The sequence below is a fragment of the Lutra lutra genome, chromosome 5 (genome assembly GCF_902655055.1).
Source record: "Lutra lutra chromosome 5, mLutLut1.2, whole genome shotgun sequence".
Lineage (NCBI taxonomy): Eukaryota > Metazoa > Chordata > Mammalia > Carnivora > Mustelidae > Lutra > Lutra lutra.
In genome coordinates this window covers 119,881,458-119,897,430 of record NC_062282.1, presented here as the reverse complement: position 1 = coordinate 119,897,430, position 15,973 = coordinate 119,881,458, and the positions used below count along the sequence as shown (strand labels likewise).

The following is a 15,973-nucleotide window of genomic DNA, read 5'->3' as shown; positions in this document are numbered from 1 at the left end:
GTTTTGACTTTTTTTTTTTTTTGGTCTGAACACACAAAACACACAGACACACACCAAAGCATGACAAAACACAACACACCAATGGTCTTGTCAGTTTGGTGTCTGGGTGAAACTACTCAAAAAAAAAAAAAAAGAGTAGAGGGAACTGTCATAATTCTCATTCTAGTTGAGAGAAGGGAAGAGAAGCCATGGTATATGAACATTCATAAGAGGCTCTTTTGGACGTGGTAAGACTCCTAGTATCACTGTGGAATGAATGATCCCAGAAAACAGCAAAACAAGTTGGAGCAATCCAGTGGGTCTGAGGTTGTCACCCTTTCCCCACTGTTTTTTTAGAGAACAGTCCAAACCAAGCAAAACCTCTCCTCAAAAGAACAACATCTCCTACTTTGAAACCACCTTGAAAAAGCTGTCGCTCTGCTGGGAATTAATCAGGTTCATTTTGCCTATCTTCTCTCCTCTTTTCATTGGAGGTGGTAGCAAGGGCTGTAGTGGAACCAACCAGAAATAAAGACTTCAGAGCAGGTGATAATGCCATCTGGCTATTTAAATCAAGGCAAAACCAACCCCTTCCCAGAAGATGAAGTTCTGAAGACTGGTCTGACTTAATCCGAGGGAGACTAAATGGGCAGAGTGGGTTAACCTCTAGTTCTTCTTTAGCCATATTTTTAAGAAATGTTAAATGCTGGGGCGCCTGGGTGGCTCAGAGGGTTAAAGCCTCTGGCTTCGGCTCAGGTCATGGTCCCGGGGTCCTGGGGTTGAGCCCCGCATCGGGCTCTCTCCTTGGTGGGGAGCCTGCTTCCTCCTCTCTCTCTACCTGCCTCTCTGCCCACTTGTGATCTCTCTCTGTCGAATGAATAAATAAAATCTTAAAAAAAAAAAAAAGAAATGTTAAATGCTAATAGATGGTGTGAAAGAGACTAGAGAAAATGCTAATGACTGAGTGAAGTTTTTTTCTATACTCCTCTCTAACCCTAACTCCTTAAGTCAGAATTCATGCCATCATCTGGGAAATAGACCTACCCTTCTTTTGTATATACTTCTTTTGAGGATTTTATTTAGAGAGAGTGAGCTGGGGTAGGGTTGTAGGGGAAAGGGAGAGAGGATTCCAAGCAGACTCTCCCCCGCCAAGTGCAGAGCCCTGAGGTAGGGCTCAATCCCCTGACCCTGAGGTCATGACCTAAGTCAGAACCAAGAATTGGGCATCTGACTGAGCCACCCAGGTACTCCGTTCTGTACATTTGTTGATATACATACTGTTTCTTCTTTGCTAAGTTGAGGATGACCTATTGTCTGTGTGAGAGAATTGGCAGTGTTTCTCAAAGGAGTTGTGGTAACATTTGGGACAGGAAAGTTTTTCACTGGGCAGCACTCTTCCACATAGGAGAAGGTGTTTCACTAAATGCCACTCTCCCCTCTCCCACTACTCCACTGTGACAATGAAAAATATCGCCGTATAGTTCCAAATGAACCATGGGGGAAGGATGTGGCGGCACATTACCCAAATGTTTTAAAGTGGACCCTCTTCCCTTCCTCCCCTCCTTTCTCTCCCCGCACCTAAAAGGATTTAAGCATTTGATGGGATTAATTTGCCAAAAGTTCTTTCATTTGCTTTTTACTATACTCTTGAATCATATTTTTAATTTGAGAATTTTATAACCTTGCTGATGGTTTTTTCAACAAGAAAAACTGTATTTTTAGGTCCCACTTTACATTTCCTAGCTTTCTTCTTTAAGGCCAGTCTTATTGGTAGAGTTGAAATACTTCCCTTTTTTCTTAAGATTTTATTTTTTTAGTTGTCAGAAAGAAAGCACAGCAGGGGGGAACAGCAGGCAGAGGGAGAAGCAGGGTCCCCGGTGAGCAAGGAACCAGACATAGGATTTGATCCCAGGACCTTGGGATCATGACCTGAGCCTGAAGGCAGACACCTGCTTAACCACTGAGCCACCCAGGCGTCCTGAAATACTTTCCTTTTAAGGACAGATTACCTTAAACAGTTTTTGGTGGTGGTGGTGGTGGTGGTGATGGTGGTTGTTTTTTTTTGTTTTTTTTGGGTTTTTTTTGTTTTTTTTTTCTTTTTTTTTTTAAGATTTTATTTATTTATTTGACACAGAGAGATCACAAGTAGACAGAGAGGCAGGCAGAGAGAGAGAGGGAAGCAGGCTCCCCGCTGAGCAGAGAGCCCGATGCGGGACTCGATCCCAGGACCCCGAGATCATGACCTGAGCCGAAGGCAGCGGCTTAACCCACTGAGCCACCCGGGCACCCCTTTTGTTTTTTTTAATGTACTGCTAAACACCTTAGAGTTTTTTGCTATTGTTTTCGGTTTGTTTTAAAGCACTGCCTAGTTCCTCAACAAGCGAATGTTACGTATTTATCATCTCTGTAATTTGAGGCCGCTCTCGGATCGGAGAATATTCCCATACCAGGTGTTCTCTGTTAGGTTAAGCGTAGATGTACTTCTGATACATTTCCTCGTTCTCTTTTACCTGAAGTAGATATTATTGGATGTTGAAACAAGCAGGAAGACGCCAAAGAGGGAATGCTGGGTGGAAAATGGGTTCATACTGTGAAGGCCTGAGTGTGAATGTGTTAAGTTTAAGGGAAAAAAAAAATGAATTGAAATTAGGGAGGGAAAGGATTTTCTAAAAGGGCCGTGAAATAATTAATTGTTTTGTAGGAGAGGGCCTTTCCATGTAGGCAAGGAGTTTTTTTCTTCACTTCGTTCTGAAGAGACCGTCAAATAGAGAATCTCATCTCTTAATTAGAAAGAAAAATACTCATCAAACACATCTCATCACTAGAGAGCTAATGATCCACAGCTGTTAGTCTGAAAGGGCAGGCTTTTTTCCTGAACAGTAGGAAGTGTTAATCATTTTGGATGAGATTTCTTTTTAAAATATACTGTAGTTTGCAAAAGAATAGGATATTCAATATTCTGACTTAAATGATTTTTTTGAAGTGTTCTCCCCCAGGGACGCGGTCATGTGTTGCACCGAATGATCATTGAAAGCAGGCGTCTTCCACTGCTCTTCAATGAGAGCATCAATTGATGGGATGATGTGAATGGCCCTGTCCTGCCTGGGACTCTTAAGACCCCAGGCTCAAAGAAAGGAAAATCATGCATGTCTTGCACCTCCTAAGAAATGGTGTTGCTCTACAATCTTAATATTTTGAATCATTCACTCTACTTGACATAATTTGTCTTGTTTAAATAGGAGTGAAAAGCCTCAGCCCATCTTCCTCTAGCTTCTGAGTGAAAAAGGTTTTCTTTTTTTGTTTAATCTTCATGTGAAAAAGTAAGGCTTTTTCTTTTTTTTATCTGTAAAAAATGTAATTGGCTCATTCATTTTCTAATCTATGGCTGGACCAGCACCTTGCTAACCTCTTCTAAACATTTTGGACAGAAGAAAACCCTGTTTAATAGAAACGTTGTGAATAGCCAACTTTTGATGATTCAGAGCCATGCAAGATAGTGAGAAAGGGGAAGAATGAAATTGGGCTCCACAAACCTCATTTTGACCATTATTTGTTGACCTCTCTGCCATGCAAGACCTTTACCAGAATGTCTAAGAGTGGTATTCTGTTTCTTTGCACTAATGCAAAAGTAGTTATCCCAGAGCAAGAGGAAGGAAAGAAATAGACATACAGAAAATCTACAAACTGAATGATCAGTCCGTAAATAATTGATAACTTTCGAGCATCAATATTCACTATAAAAATCCTTCCCCTGAGAGACAGTGGAGTACTGGTGGAAAAACACACTGGACTGGAGATCAGAAGACCTGGCTCTGCCACCCAGTAGCAGGTGTCTAATTTGAGCCTCAGTTTACCTACTTGCAAAACAAGCACAGTAATCTCTGCCTTCCCAGCCTGCCTCTCTGGACTTTTTCCCTAAAATTTGTTTTATGTAATGTGATATGAGACATTTGTTAGGATGAATTATATTATTTACCTTTTAATAAATTATAGATTTTCAAAAAAGCTACTCTGAATATTTATGATTAAATTTAGATAGCTTTTAAAGTCTAGCCCAAATAGACACTGAATAATTGCTTTCTCTGATGTTGATACTACTGTCATAAGCAAGATAACATTGATTTAGATAAAAAGTATTATGATTTAAAAGCAAAAAAAAAAAAATCAACAGGAATTGACCGTCAAAAAACTGCTAGTTCAGAACAAGATTCTTTTTTTTTTTTTAAGATTTTATTTATTTATTTAACACAGAGAGAGATCACAAGTAGGCAGAGAGGCAGGCAGAGAGAGAGGAGGAAGCAGGCTTCCCGCCGAACAGAAAGCCCGATGCGGAACTCGATCCCAGGACCCCGAGATCATGACCTGAGCCGAAAGCAGAGGCTTAACCCACTGAGCCACCCAGGTGCCCCAAGAACAAGATTCTTTTATATCTAGGGGCATGAGGTTGTTTAAAATGGTTGATGTTTAAAAGCCTGATTAAGGCTGGAGTCACAATGTGTGAACTCCAGTGTGGGATAATGTCATTAATTAGAAATCATGAGTTTATGTGAAGACCTGGATTTTTCTTGTTTCAGCTATAAGCGAAAACTTTAACAGCAACCCTGCTATTGAATACTTATTATTTCCTTCCAACATATCCTTTTTGCACACAGATCCCTCTGAAGATACCACGCATCTTCTATAACTGCTTGAAGTTATGATAATGACCATTCTTGGCGTATTAGTTTATAAAGTCTCTGAATTTTTCAGAAACAATTTTAAATATGAAAAGCATCAAATTGATAATACTTGAACTTACTGAGTACATTGTGATAAAGCGTTTCCACATACATTATAGGAGTTATTCCCCACAGCCAGCTTGTGAAATAGACCAGTGTTTCCATCTCCATTTGATAAATAATAGACTGAAATAAAAGAGAATAACTGACTTGCTCAAAGTCCTGAGATGATCAAACAGCAGAAATGGAACTCAAACCACTTCTTCAGTCTTCTGGTCCAGAGCATATTTATTATACACCATTGTCTCTTGGGAAAAAGAATATGTATCAGTTAGCTTTTGCTGTATAACAAACCACCCCATAATTAGTAGCTTAAAGCAATTACCATTTATTTAGTGATGATTCTGTGGTTCAGCAGTTTGGGCCAGCTTCAGTTTGGGTTCTAGAAGTATGGGTCAGGATAAATGTTAGGATTTTTATGGTTTGTATTTTATATTCTGTGAATGTACCAGGGTTGTTTTTTTTTTTTTTTTTTTTATTGTACCTAGATTTCTTTTTCCACCCCATTTTAGCCTGTTACGATATCTGACTTTTTTCTCTCAAACTTAGGAATAAGTGAAGTCAGGACCAAGGATAGTTCCTATAGTGTCTTGGCTTTCCTGGGTTTTCTCTGAGAGGTCTTTCACATGCTGCCCTAGGACGACACTGAGGACTTGGTCTTGAGTGTTATTGTGGCTTTTTGGTAGGAAAGCATCAAGCTCAATGCAGGTGGGCCCTGAGTGAAGGGAAGCTTGCATGTGGAGACAATAAGCTAAAAGGGACCCTTCCTCCTCTGAGGGCTTTTTTAGACAATCCTCTCCTGCTAATAAGTATTATAACAATCACTAACACTATAGTGAATGTAGCCATTCACTATAGCAGTCTGAATCTAAAGACCATGCCATATCTTAATTTTGAACATCAACTATTGTGTATCACATAGTAAATGTTCAGTAAGTATATTTTATTGTTAATCGGTCTTTATGTTCTTTTTTACTTTGACCTTTTGAAATCTCCGGTTAGATATTGAATTTAAAAAATGAATACTTTTATAGTTAGAGTTTATTCAGCTCTTTTTTTTTTAAAGGTATTCTCAACAGTAGAGCTCCTTTACTTAGTTACCTAAATATTAGATTCTTAAAGAAAAAGAAATAGGGAAGATTATTTTTGCATTACCAAGATCTATGAAACTAATGTAATTCTACCTTTCTCTCTCTCTCTCTTCTGTATCTTTCCCCATCTTATGTTCTGCTGCCCATGTTGTTAAGTTTATAAATACCACAGGTATTAATGTGTCGTGTCAGTTCTGAGCACTGTATTTTAAGAAAGCTATTGCTTGCTTATGAATTTAGATGTGATGAAAGGATGATGTCCACAGTGGAGATGTCCCCAGAAACCATACCTTGTGGACTGGTGCTTTCAGCAACTAGTGATGTTGTATCTAGAGAAGAAAAAGGCATGATAGGTGTCTTGATTACTTGGTTATCATCTAGAAAGTTTTTTCTATGCAATACCTGTCCTCCAACTAACACCAACATATAGACATTCCAAGTAACTTTATTCTGGGTGACCTCAGAACTCTAATTAACACCAGTGAGTGGACACTACAAGATGGAATATCTGCACTTAATAAATTTCAAATGAATACGATTGGTGACATATTGTTATGGAATCATCTGAGTCCCATCTGTGATGCCAGAACACACCAAGTCATGTGAACGTCCTCAGAAAAGACAAACATAGAGGAAGTTCCAAAAGGAAAGACAGTGGTCAGACCATAATGTGCAAGTCTGTTTATAACTTCATGGCCAGAATAGAAAGAGAATCTTTATGTGCCTCAGTGAGAAATTAGTTAGTGTCATCCCAGGCTGTAATTCTGAATACACTTTCACAAAGTTACTTGATGTCATGTAGTGGCTATATAGCACTTTTACTAAAACAATAATAAAGTAGACTTATGTTAAAAGACTTGAGAACCCAGTGCCCATTTATTCATTAATGCAACAAATATATATTTATTGAACACCTTCTATTCCTAAGCACTGTTCTGTGCTCTGGGGGTAGAAGAGTGAACAGAAAGAAAAAGTCCTTATCCTTAAAGAACTTATATTCTAGTAACTGCCTAAATTTTGCAAATAAATATGTAAAGAATTAATATGGATTCTAGCCAAAAATAATTTTCCCTTTCACATGTGTTCATGTCTGTCAAATTTGCCTTAATTCATTTCCTGAATAAAGAATTATCTTTTAAAAACACATTTTAATAAAATAATCATAACCATCAATTATAATTTGTATCATCTTTATATATATTGCATAAATTTCAAAAATTAAATAGAAATATTTTATTTTTCTGGAAATCCTTCTACTTGTGAAAGTAAAGATGAGACTTGTGTCTCATGCACTGATATATTTGAGATTTTTCTTATTCAGGAACTTGAATCTATAGTTACCATGTAATTCTGTCCAGAAGTCATTTCTTGGGTTATTAAATCATTATTTGTTGGTGTCCATCTGGGTATAAATATCCCAAGAATTCAGGATTTAATGTCACATAAAACAAGAACAATAGCAACAGATGTCACAGTAATGCCATGAAATCATTTTAAATATTAGGGAAGGGATGTTAAAGATTATCGGGTCTATAGACCCGTGTGTTTAGAAATGAAAACACCAAGGCAGAGTGACTTTCTAATGCCTAGAATCTGTCTTCCAGTCCTTAGGCCATGGGTTTTTCTATCCCTCTGCACAGGTTGATTTTCTCCACCATCTTGCTAGGTGGTAGGCTTGGCTGAAGCGTATTAAGAAGGCTGTAAATGGTCCATACTGCCCTGCCTGACGTGAGTGTTCTCAGGGCACTGCTCCTAACCCTGCTGGCCTATCAAACGCCTGATGTCTGTGTTACCTCAACCACCTGACTCAAATTTCCACTCACACTATGGTCTAGCTTAATCTCAGTAGGCAGATGACTTTCCAGTTTTCAGTCATGGACTAAGGATTATCCCTAGTTAACTTTCTGAATTTCGTAAGTGATCGATAAACATTTACACAACAACACAAATATTTTTGGAGCACTGACTGGGTACCACGCAGTGTGTTAACCTAACACGGGCCAGCTATTTATTTTTCACAACCTGTCAGGTGGATACTCTTCTCAGCCCCATTTTACAGAGGCAGAAACTGAGGGGAGGATGCATTAGGAATCGAACAGAATGGAATCCAGCTCTTCAGTACCTCCACGAAATCATTTGACTTAATGTTGCCTTGCTTGGCAGCTGGAGCCACAGATCTAGAGAGTTTAGATGATCTCTGCAGAATTATAAGAGAGTCGAGGTGGGGGGTGGGGGGGATGGCATGCAGTCACAAAGGCAAGACACACTTTGTACACATTGCTGCTGATTTTACAATGCAGATGATCTTAGAGTGGCTCCTCCTGCCAGGCTAGGTGAGTTCATAATCTAATTGTCTTACAATTAAGAAATAATTTATATACATAGAGAGTTGGTAGTTTTCAAATTTAATATGCATAGACATTTAAAAATTTCCTTTGACAAACTTATTCTATTTTTTAAATAGCTGTTTGATTTCTATGGTAGTGTTAAATGTTAAGCCAACCTATTTTTAGACTTATTGGTAGCAGTGCTTTTATTCATAATGTGAGCTCTTTGGCTCTGAGGTGCAGACTTGGTATTTTAATCTGCCTATTATGTGTGTTGCATTGTGAGATTTAAAAAAAAAAAAAGTCCATGATATTAAACAGTGATTCCTTCTTTATCATTAAGGCATAGTGAGTGACCAGTTATGTCTGACAATGTAGTGAAGCTCATTTGGCAGCCTTTTTTTTTTTTTTTTAAAAAAAACCTCTATTTTGTCCAACCTGACAATAATTTCACTAGATGAAAAAAATTAAAATTATCTGTTGTCAGAGTAATGATATTGGTTTTCCTTCATAGAAATTAAGCAAAGTAAAAATCTTAACACTAACTTTGCAGGGATCCGTGGTGCTTTTAGAACAATGCCTAACAAATTCTCAAGGCTTTGTTTTCCAGATAAATCTTTCCGTTCTGAAGCATTTAGTTTTGTGTTTTTGAAGTGGGGTGTGGATAAGAGAGTCCATTTACTGAAAGTCAGAATTGACTCATCTTTTTTTCTCTCCTTCTCCTCCAGCTCTTTCTCTTTGTTGTCTGGAACTTTGAGCTCTACATGATACCACTGGTTCTGTTGTTACTATTGACATGGAACTACTTCTTGATAATATCAGGGAAAGATAACAGGCAACGTGATACAGTAAGTTTCTGCTTCCTTATTTGTATGTGTTTTGTTGTTATTCTTCGTCCCTCTGACAGAATCAACATTGATTCAATTTTACAAACCAGAAATTCTGTTCATAAACACTCGAGTTTAGAGGAAAGTCTTAATCAGTTCAAAAATAACAACCCTTTGGCCCTAACATAAGAGAAAGTATTCACCTGTTTCTAACATGACTCATCTTGGTAGGCACTAAAATCAAGAGCATACTAAAGAATGAGCTATGACTTTTAATTATAAATGGGTTATTTCAAATGAGTATTTCTTTTACTGTCATTTGTTTTTATGTCTTAATCTTGAGTTAAGAGGTAATGTCATAAAATTATTTATGATCAGACCAAATGAATGTATTTTATTTAAGACCTTTCTCTGTAGTCTATCATTGGAAGGAAGAAAAGATTGATGATTTGTTGGCCTGGGAAAGTGCATAAAGTACCTTAATTCAATGAAAATTCACTGCATAACAGCAAATATCCGTCTTGATGTCAGGGGTGTATCAGGAGTACAGCTGGAGGATAAAGTAGGGAAAGTTATACTGAACCCACCTGCCCTCTCTGGCATTTTTGAAAATTTTTAGAATCTGTAAGACCACTTCTCTCTCAAAAAGAGTTTTAGAGCAAGCAGAAGCTAGCCACATAATAATGGTATCTCTTGTTCTTCTGCCAACTTTCACTCCCCTTACAGTACCTCAGTCACAACACCCTTAGTGAACATACTACTTCAAAAAACTTTCCAATACATAAAGGAATGGAAGGGAGGTGTCCTCTCCAAATAGGATATTTGCAATTTGATAACTTCATAGATAGCTATTGAGAAGAATTTAAAGGTTTGTAGAAACGTGAGAACCTATTTGTTGGCTGTTTGTCTTCATCAGATTACATAGATTTTTTTTTTTTCCCATTGAGGGTCTACATTTGATTTATAATCGGGAGGTTTTGCCATCTACCATGTCCATAATGGTGCAGGAACCAAAGTTATCTGATCATCAGTTTAACAGTATTATATAATACTTCATTATAACAGCAGCATAATGTTTGCACAGACATACCTGTGACCTAAAACTTCTCCCTTTTACATAACTCAAGCGGGGGTGCCTGGGTGGCTCAGTCAGTTAGGCATCCAGCTCTTGATTTTTGCTCAGGGCATGGACTCTGGGTCCTGAGGTCGAGCCCCGCATTGTACTCCATGCTCAACACTCAGTCTGCTGGAGACTCTCTTTCCCTCTCGCTCTCTACCCCTCCCCCTGCTCACATGTATAAGCTCGGTCTCTAAATAAATAAATAAATAAATAAATAAAATTTTACTAAGTAATTCAAGCAAACTACACTTCAACTGGTAACACCAGGTGAATATACTTCTTCAGAAAAATTTTATCGTCAGAATAAAAGAAGAATCCTGAGGCATAGCCACCAAGCATATAGCAAAGTTGCCAACAACACACCATGTTTATTTTACTCTTTTATTTATATATGTTTGTTCCTCTCATATGATTGTAAATTTGGGGGAGGGGACTCTTAGTTCATCATTGCATTTCCCACTTTACCTAGCAAGTGTCTTGCAAGTCTGAAGTGTTGAAAACATTTTCTGTAAGGTTCATCAAATCCGACGTGAGATTGTTAATAGAGATTTTAATGGTTAGGCAGTATCAACGACAAGAAGTTATTACTGGCAAAGATTTTATGGGTATATATTTAAATTGCACACTGAGAGACAAGCCCCAAATGCCATAAGCATTGGTGTCATGGGGACAAATAGGTACTTTTGTCAATTAATCCAGGATGTTTTCTTTAAGAAAATGGGACTCTCTCAGACAATTGCTTTTTTGTACCATTTATTTCAGGGAGATTGTCGAGAGAGAAGAATATCTACTTTTCATTCAGTTGCCTTGAGACAAATTTGCAAATAAGATTATTTGCAAATAAGAAAAAGTGGTAATTTAGTTTCAGCTTCTTAATCCTATGAGGGGGTTTATCGTCAATACTTAGTCATTGGTTTGAGTATTCTTACTGAAAAATTCTGTAACTATAGATTTTACTTGTTATCTTCTCCAGAATATACCTGCCTTGGCTGGAAAGGTACACTTGTAGAGGGAAAAGAGTCACATATAATATATCCCCTTGTGCTTCCAAATCTCTAAGAATTTTTATTTCTATTGAAGAGTTCCAGGGTTGCCTAGGTGGCTCAGTTGTTAAGCCTCTGCCTTTGACTCTGGTCATGATCCCAGGGTCCTGGGATCGAGCCCTGCGTCGGTCGGGCTCCCTGCTTGTCAGGAAGCCTCCTTCTCCCTCTCCTACTCCCCTTGCTTATATTCCTTCTATATTGCTTGTCTCTGTCAAATAAATAAAAGCTGAAGGAAGGAAGAAGGAAAGAAGGAAAGAGAGAGAGAGAGAAAGAAAGAAGAAAGAAAGAAAGAAAGAAAGAAAGAAAGAAAGAAAGAAAGAAAGAAAAGTTATAGACTATGTAAATTTCTCTACTGCCCTTTTTTTCCTCAAAATATAATTCCAAACTTGTATTTACCGAATCTTTTCTTTTAGGCACATCTCTAACAGAGCTCCCCCTCTAACCATGGACATTTGATTCCTCAGCACAGTCCATGGTGTAACAGTCCATAGTCCAAGTTTCATGGAATGTTGGCTATACTCCATAACTCTCAGTAACTGCCTTTTATTGGCCCAAAACACACTGTCCACGTAGTCTGTTCTTCCTAGACACCAGAGCAGCAATCACAACACTTCATTCAGTTTTTTATGCAGTGGTTCAGTTGAGACAATATAAAACTCTTAAATTCATTTTGTCTAATTAAGTGTCTTCTCCCATACCTAGCTATGCATTTGAACTTATGGCTCCTTTTGCAAACAAGCCTGGATTACACCTTGCTGGTTATAGATTATTATACACACACACGCATCTATGCATATACCTATACATTCATATACATGTGCATACATATATATGTAAATCAAGGCCAAATATTGATGGGTGCTCCCATGCTGTGTCTAATTGGCTCTACGCCATAGTGCATAGCACTGGAGGAATGGTGTTCTTCCCTAAGTCCTTATTGCTGTCCCCAAAAGCATGCAGAATCTTTCAGCATGTGTGCAAACTTTAGGTAATCTCTGAAGTGCATTAATCACACCACTGCGTGATTCCAGAAACTTTTTTGTTTTAAAAGAGAGTGAGAGAAGGAGGGAAAGTGGGCGGGCAGGCAAATTTCCTCTCATGGGGAAAAAAAAAATCATTTGTACATTTAGCTGAGAACATTCAATTAGGATGAAAATGATAAAAGAAAAACAAGTCAAATTGACCTTGAGCTTTGTATAGCAAGAGAAAAAAAGGAATAACATTTTCATGACCTGAAAAATTCAAAGAAAAAAGAAAATACGGGGAAAGATGAGAAGTTCACAGATGGGCAAAAATTCTATCTTCACCGTATGGGTTGATGGTTGAGATTAATACTAAAATAGGAAAGGATTTCTTTGTGTGTTTGTCGTTTATTATGGAGACCATATCCTTTCTTGGATATGTAAGATTGCATAAATCCCGTCTTTTCCCTGCCATGGTGCCTGTTCTGGTTTAATGAGAAAAATGAGATGTAATCTTTGCTGAGGAAGTTTTGCTGCATTTAATGAGCTGAACCCTTTGAGGACGGGGTGAGGAAACAGTTGGTCGTGAGGCTAATGCTATGTGACTTGAACGTGCACGTGAGAAAGAGGTGTGGTTCGAAATGGTATCTCACCTCTGCTGTTTCCCAATTGGACTTGTTAAAAATAAGCACTCCTACATCTGAATCTACCTACACTCACACCATGACATTAAAATTTCTGGCATGAGAATTGTTAGGCTTTTCTGGGTTGGGGGGAGAACTATTTAATAAATACATGTTTCGTTGAGAAATGTCTTTGGCATGAAGGGGTTATAGAGACAGCAATGTCATGCTTGTCTTGGTTGGAACTGTCACTTCAAAACCTGAGGAAAATTCCCCACCTCACCCCCCACCCCTGGCCACACCCCCAGTGCCCATTAGGCTTGTACAATATCCACATTGTAGCTACTGAGGACTGAAGTTTTTTGTTTGTTTTGTTTTTGTTTTTTAAAATATTTTATTATTTGACAGACACAGAAAGGGAACACAAGGAGGGAGAGTGAGGGAGAAGCAGGCTTCCCACTAAGCAGGGAGCCCGGAGTAGGGCTCCATCCCAGAAGCCTGGGATCATGACCTGAGCTGAAGGCAGATGCCTAATGACTGAGCCACCCAGGCACCCCAAGGACTGAAGTTTTTTTAAAGTTAAGGAGCAGATGCCAGGAAGTTGCCTTTGCTTTGGGTTTAAAAACCACTGAATCGGGACGCCTGGGTGGCTCAGACTGTTAAGTGTCTGCCTTCGGCTCAGGTCATGATCCCAGGGTCCTGGGATCATGTCCCGCATCGGGCTCCCTGCTCAGCAGAGAGTCTGCTTCTCCCTCTCCCTCTACCTCTCCCCCTCCTTGTGCTCTCTCTCTCTCTCAAATGAATAAATAAAATATCTAAAAAATAAAAATTTTAAAATAAATAAATAAATAAATAAATAAATAAATAAATAAATAAAAACCACTTAATCCTTATTACCCTGAGCTCCCTGTTAGGCACTTTGTTTCAGCATGAGCTTCATCTCAGCCCCCAGGAGAGAAAAGCTGATTTTATCAGTCCAGCCAATACTTTGGGTCCTCCTAAGTCAAGTGCCGCCCGGTCTCTTCCTCTGTGGCAAGCGAGGAGACAAGCACAGGTGGAATGAGCCCAGCCACAAGAGCCCTTCCTTGAGAGGAGGGAATCAAGTCTCCAAGTCTCAGAGAAGTCTTTTTTGTTGTCCTTGTTCAAAAGCATTTATTTAGAACAGGAACAGAAAGGGGCTTAAACTTCATCACCTTTCAGCTAATCCAGCTCAAGCAGAACCATGAGAAGACCTAACCACTGCTGTCCTCCACTCCTGGGCCACGAGCACATCTGTCTGTCTACCCACCTCCCCTTCAGCCTGACCCTAAGGCAGGCAAGGCGCGGACTTCCCTGGACACAGCTGAGGAAGGGGCAAGAGGACACACTTGTCTTTCTGTGAGACAGTGGGGTTCTGCCTCTAAGCCTCCAGCCCTTATGATGTACAGCCTTGCTCCAGGCACCCACCCATATTGGTTGGGGGAAGGTACAAGCTACAGAGTAGGCTCCAAGGCTCAGAGAAGGGAAGACCTGTGTTGGCTAAGCAAACCAGGGGCCTCTTGCACCCCCTAGAAGATGGGTGTCCTAGCTGCTTTACAAATAGGGAAACTGGCCAGAGAGATTTAATAACTTACCCGAAGGCACGCAGTTAGAAAAGGCATGCAGTTAGAAAGTAGCAAAATGGGTATTAGAGTCTGTTGATCCGTCTGAAATATGACCCCTAACCACCCGTCAGGTGCATGACTCTTAAGACTTCATTTTGATACATCCCATGTCTCCCTGGGCAGGTTTAGAGCAAGTTTCTCCCTCGAGTTTTAGAAAATCCAGCAGCATTAACTCCACCTTCAAGAACACAGACTGATGGAAAACCCTCGTTTGCCCCCCACTCCACTTCCGTCCTCCAGTTCCTCCCTGCCTTCAGGGAAATAGAGCAGGTGTTTATTAAGCAACTTCTATGTATCAGGTATCCTGCTAAGCCTTTTTAGACACATCATCTATTTTAATTCTTTACAATAACCTTATCAAGTAGATTGTTCTAACTAGTTTTATCATCATTTTACAAGCGAGGAAATTCAAAACCAAAGAAGATAAATAATGAGTTCCATAGAGGAAGTGGGATGTCAACCCAGCTCTTCCCTGTTCTGAAGCCCAGGCTATTTTCATGGTATATGCTTGGTCGTGCCTCTCCCAAGGGCTTACTTTCTAAATGTTGAGAGCCTAACGTGGAATCCCAGGTATTCCCCCAAATCCTTATGAAGTTCCCAGTGACCTCTCAAGAATTTGCATTGGTCCCTTGTTTGATCCCAGGTGACCCCACTAATTTCAGGATTGTTCATGACCTGTAGGACTACTACCTTCACTCAACCCAGGTGAGCATGGATGGGAAGAGTAAACCAAAGTGAAGAATCTTTCACATTAGTGAAGAAAATCTTTGAATATTTTTGACATACAAAGATTCTTCAAGAGGTGTTTTTTAATTACACTTTAAAAGAACATTCAGTTTCACTGTCATGATATTCCTCCCACATAGCAGTCTCACTTGCCTAATCAATGGAGGCATTAAAAGACTGAAGAGTAGGGTAAATCAATGAAATCATTCTCTGATTCATGATCTGACTGTGACACAAATTGAGCCAAAGTCTGCCTTGCTAAAATACTTATTTCAGTAAATACTGAAATGTTTTGTTAGCTTCCTCAAATGGCAAAACCCTCGATTCTGCTTTCACCCATTAGAATGGTACTAGATCGCTTCTCCGCCTTTTGGCTAAGATCAAGTGTAGAATAGTACTGGATATTGTTTCTTGTTGGATCTGGTTCGGTTAGGCCCAGGGTACTTATTTCTAGAAACAAAGCTTGTGAGGAGAGAATGTTCTTTGCTGCTAGAAATGCTGCTGATGGGACAACGTGGGATGGCCCACCAAATACAAGCCAGCCAAGAATCATCTGCTTGTTTGACTTGAGTTCTTGTGAATCGGGTAGATTGATCATTCTCTCGGCTGGTCTCAAAGAAGTCCGTGGTGCAATATTTGAATGTGTAGCTTACTGAACAAGCGAGATATTGCTGACAGAATCTAGAGGCTGGCCAAAATGGAGAGGAGAAGAGAGAGGACTCCATAAGCAAAACACTTGGAATGTACAGTTAGACCTTTTCTACTTCAATACTTGATCATTCATGGAAAGTAGCATAGACCACAAGCCTCCTCTGTTTGCATCTCAGTACCAAAAAAGACCACATACTTGCTCT

The 15,973-nt window shown here is 39.3% G+C and overlaps 1 protein-coding gene across 16 annotated transcripts in view; it reads left to right on the top strand.

Annotated features, from left to right (window-relative positions):
• MCTP1 (multiple C2 and transmembrane domain containing 1) overlaps nt 1-15,973 on the top strand; it is a 521,742-nt gene that overhangs the window by 411,400 nt on the left and 94,369 nt on the right. For 13 of the 16 annotated variants that reach the window (XR_007127466.1, XM_047730108.1, XM_047730109.1 and 10 more), the window contains one exon: nt 8,904-9,023. The exons of the other annotated variants lie outside the window; for them this stretch is intronic. Coding sequence is in view for 12 of the 13 variants with exons in the window: in XM_047730108.1 (XP_047586064.1) it covers nt 8,904-9,023 (120 nt within the window). In the remaining variant the exon portion in view is untranslated. The remainder of the gene's footprint in view (nt 1-8,903; nt 9,024-15,973) is intronic. 16 annotated transcript variants of the gene reach the window in all.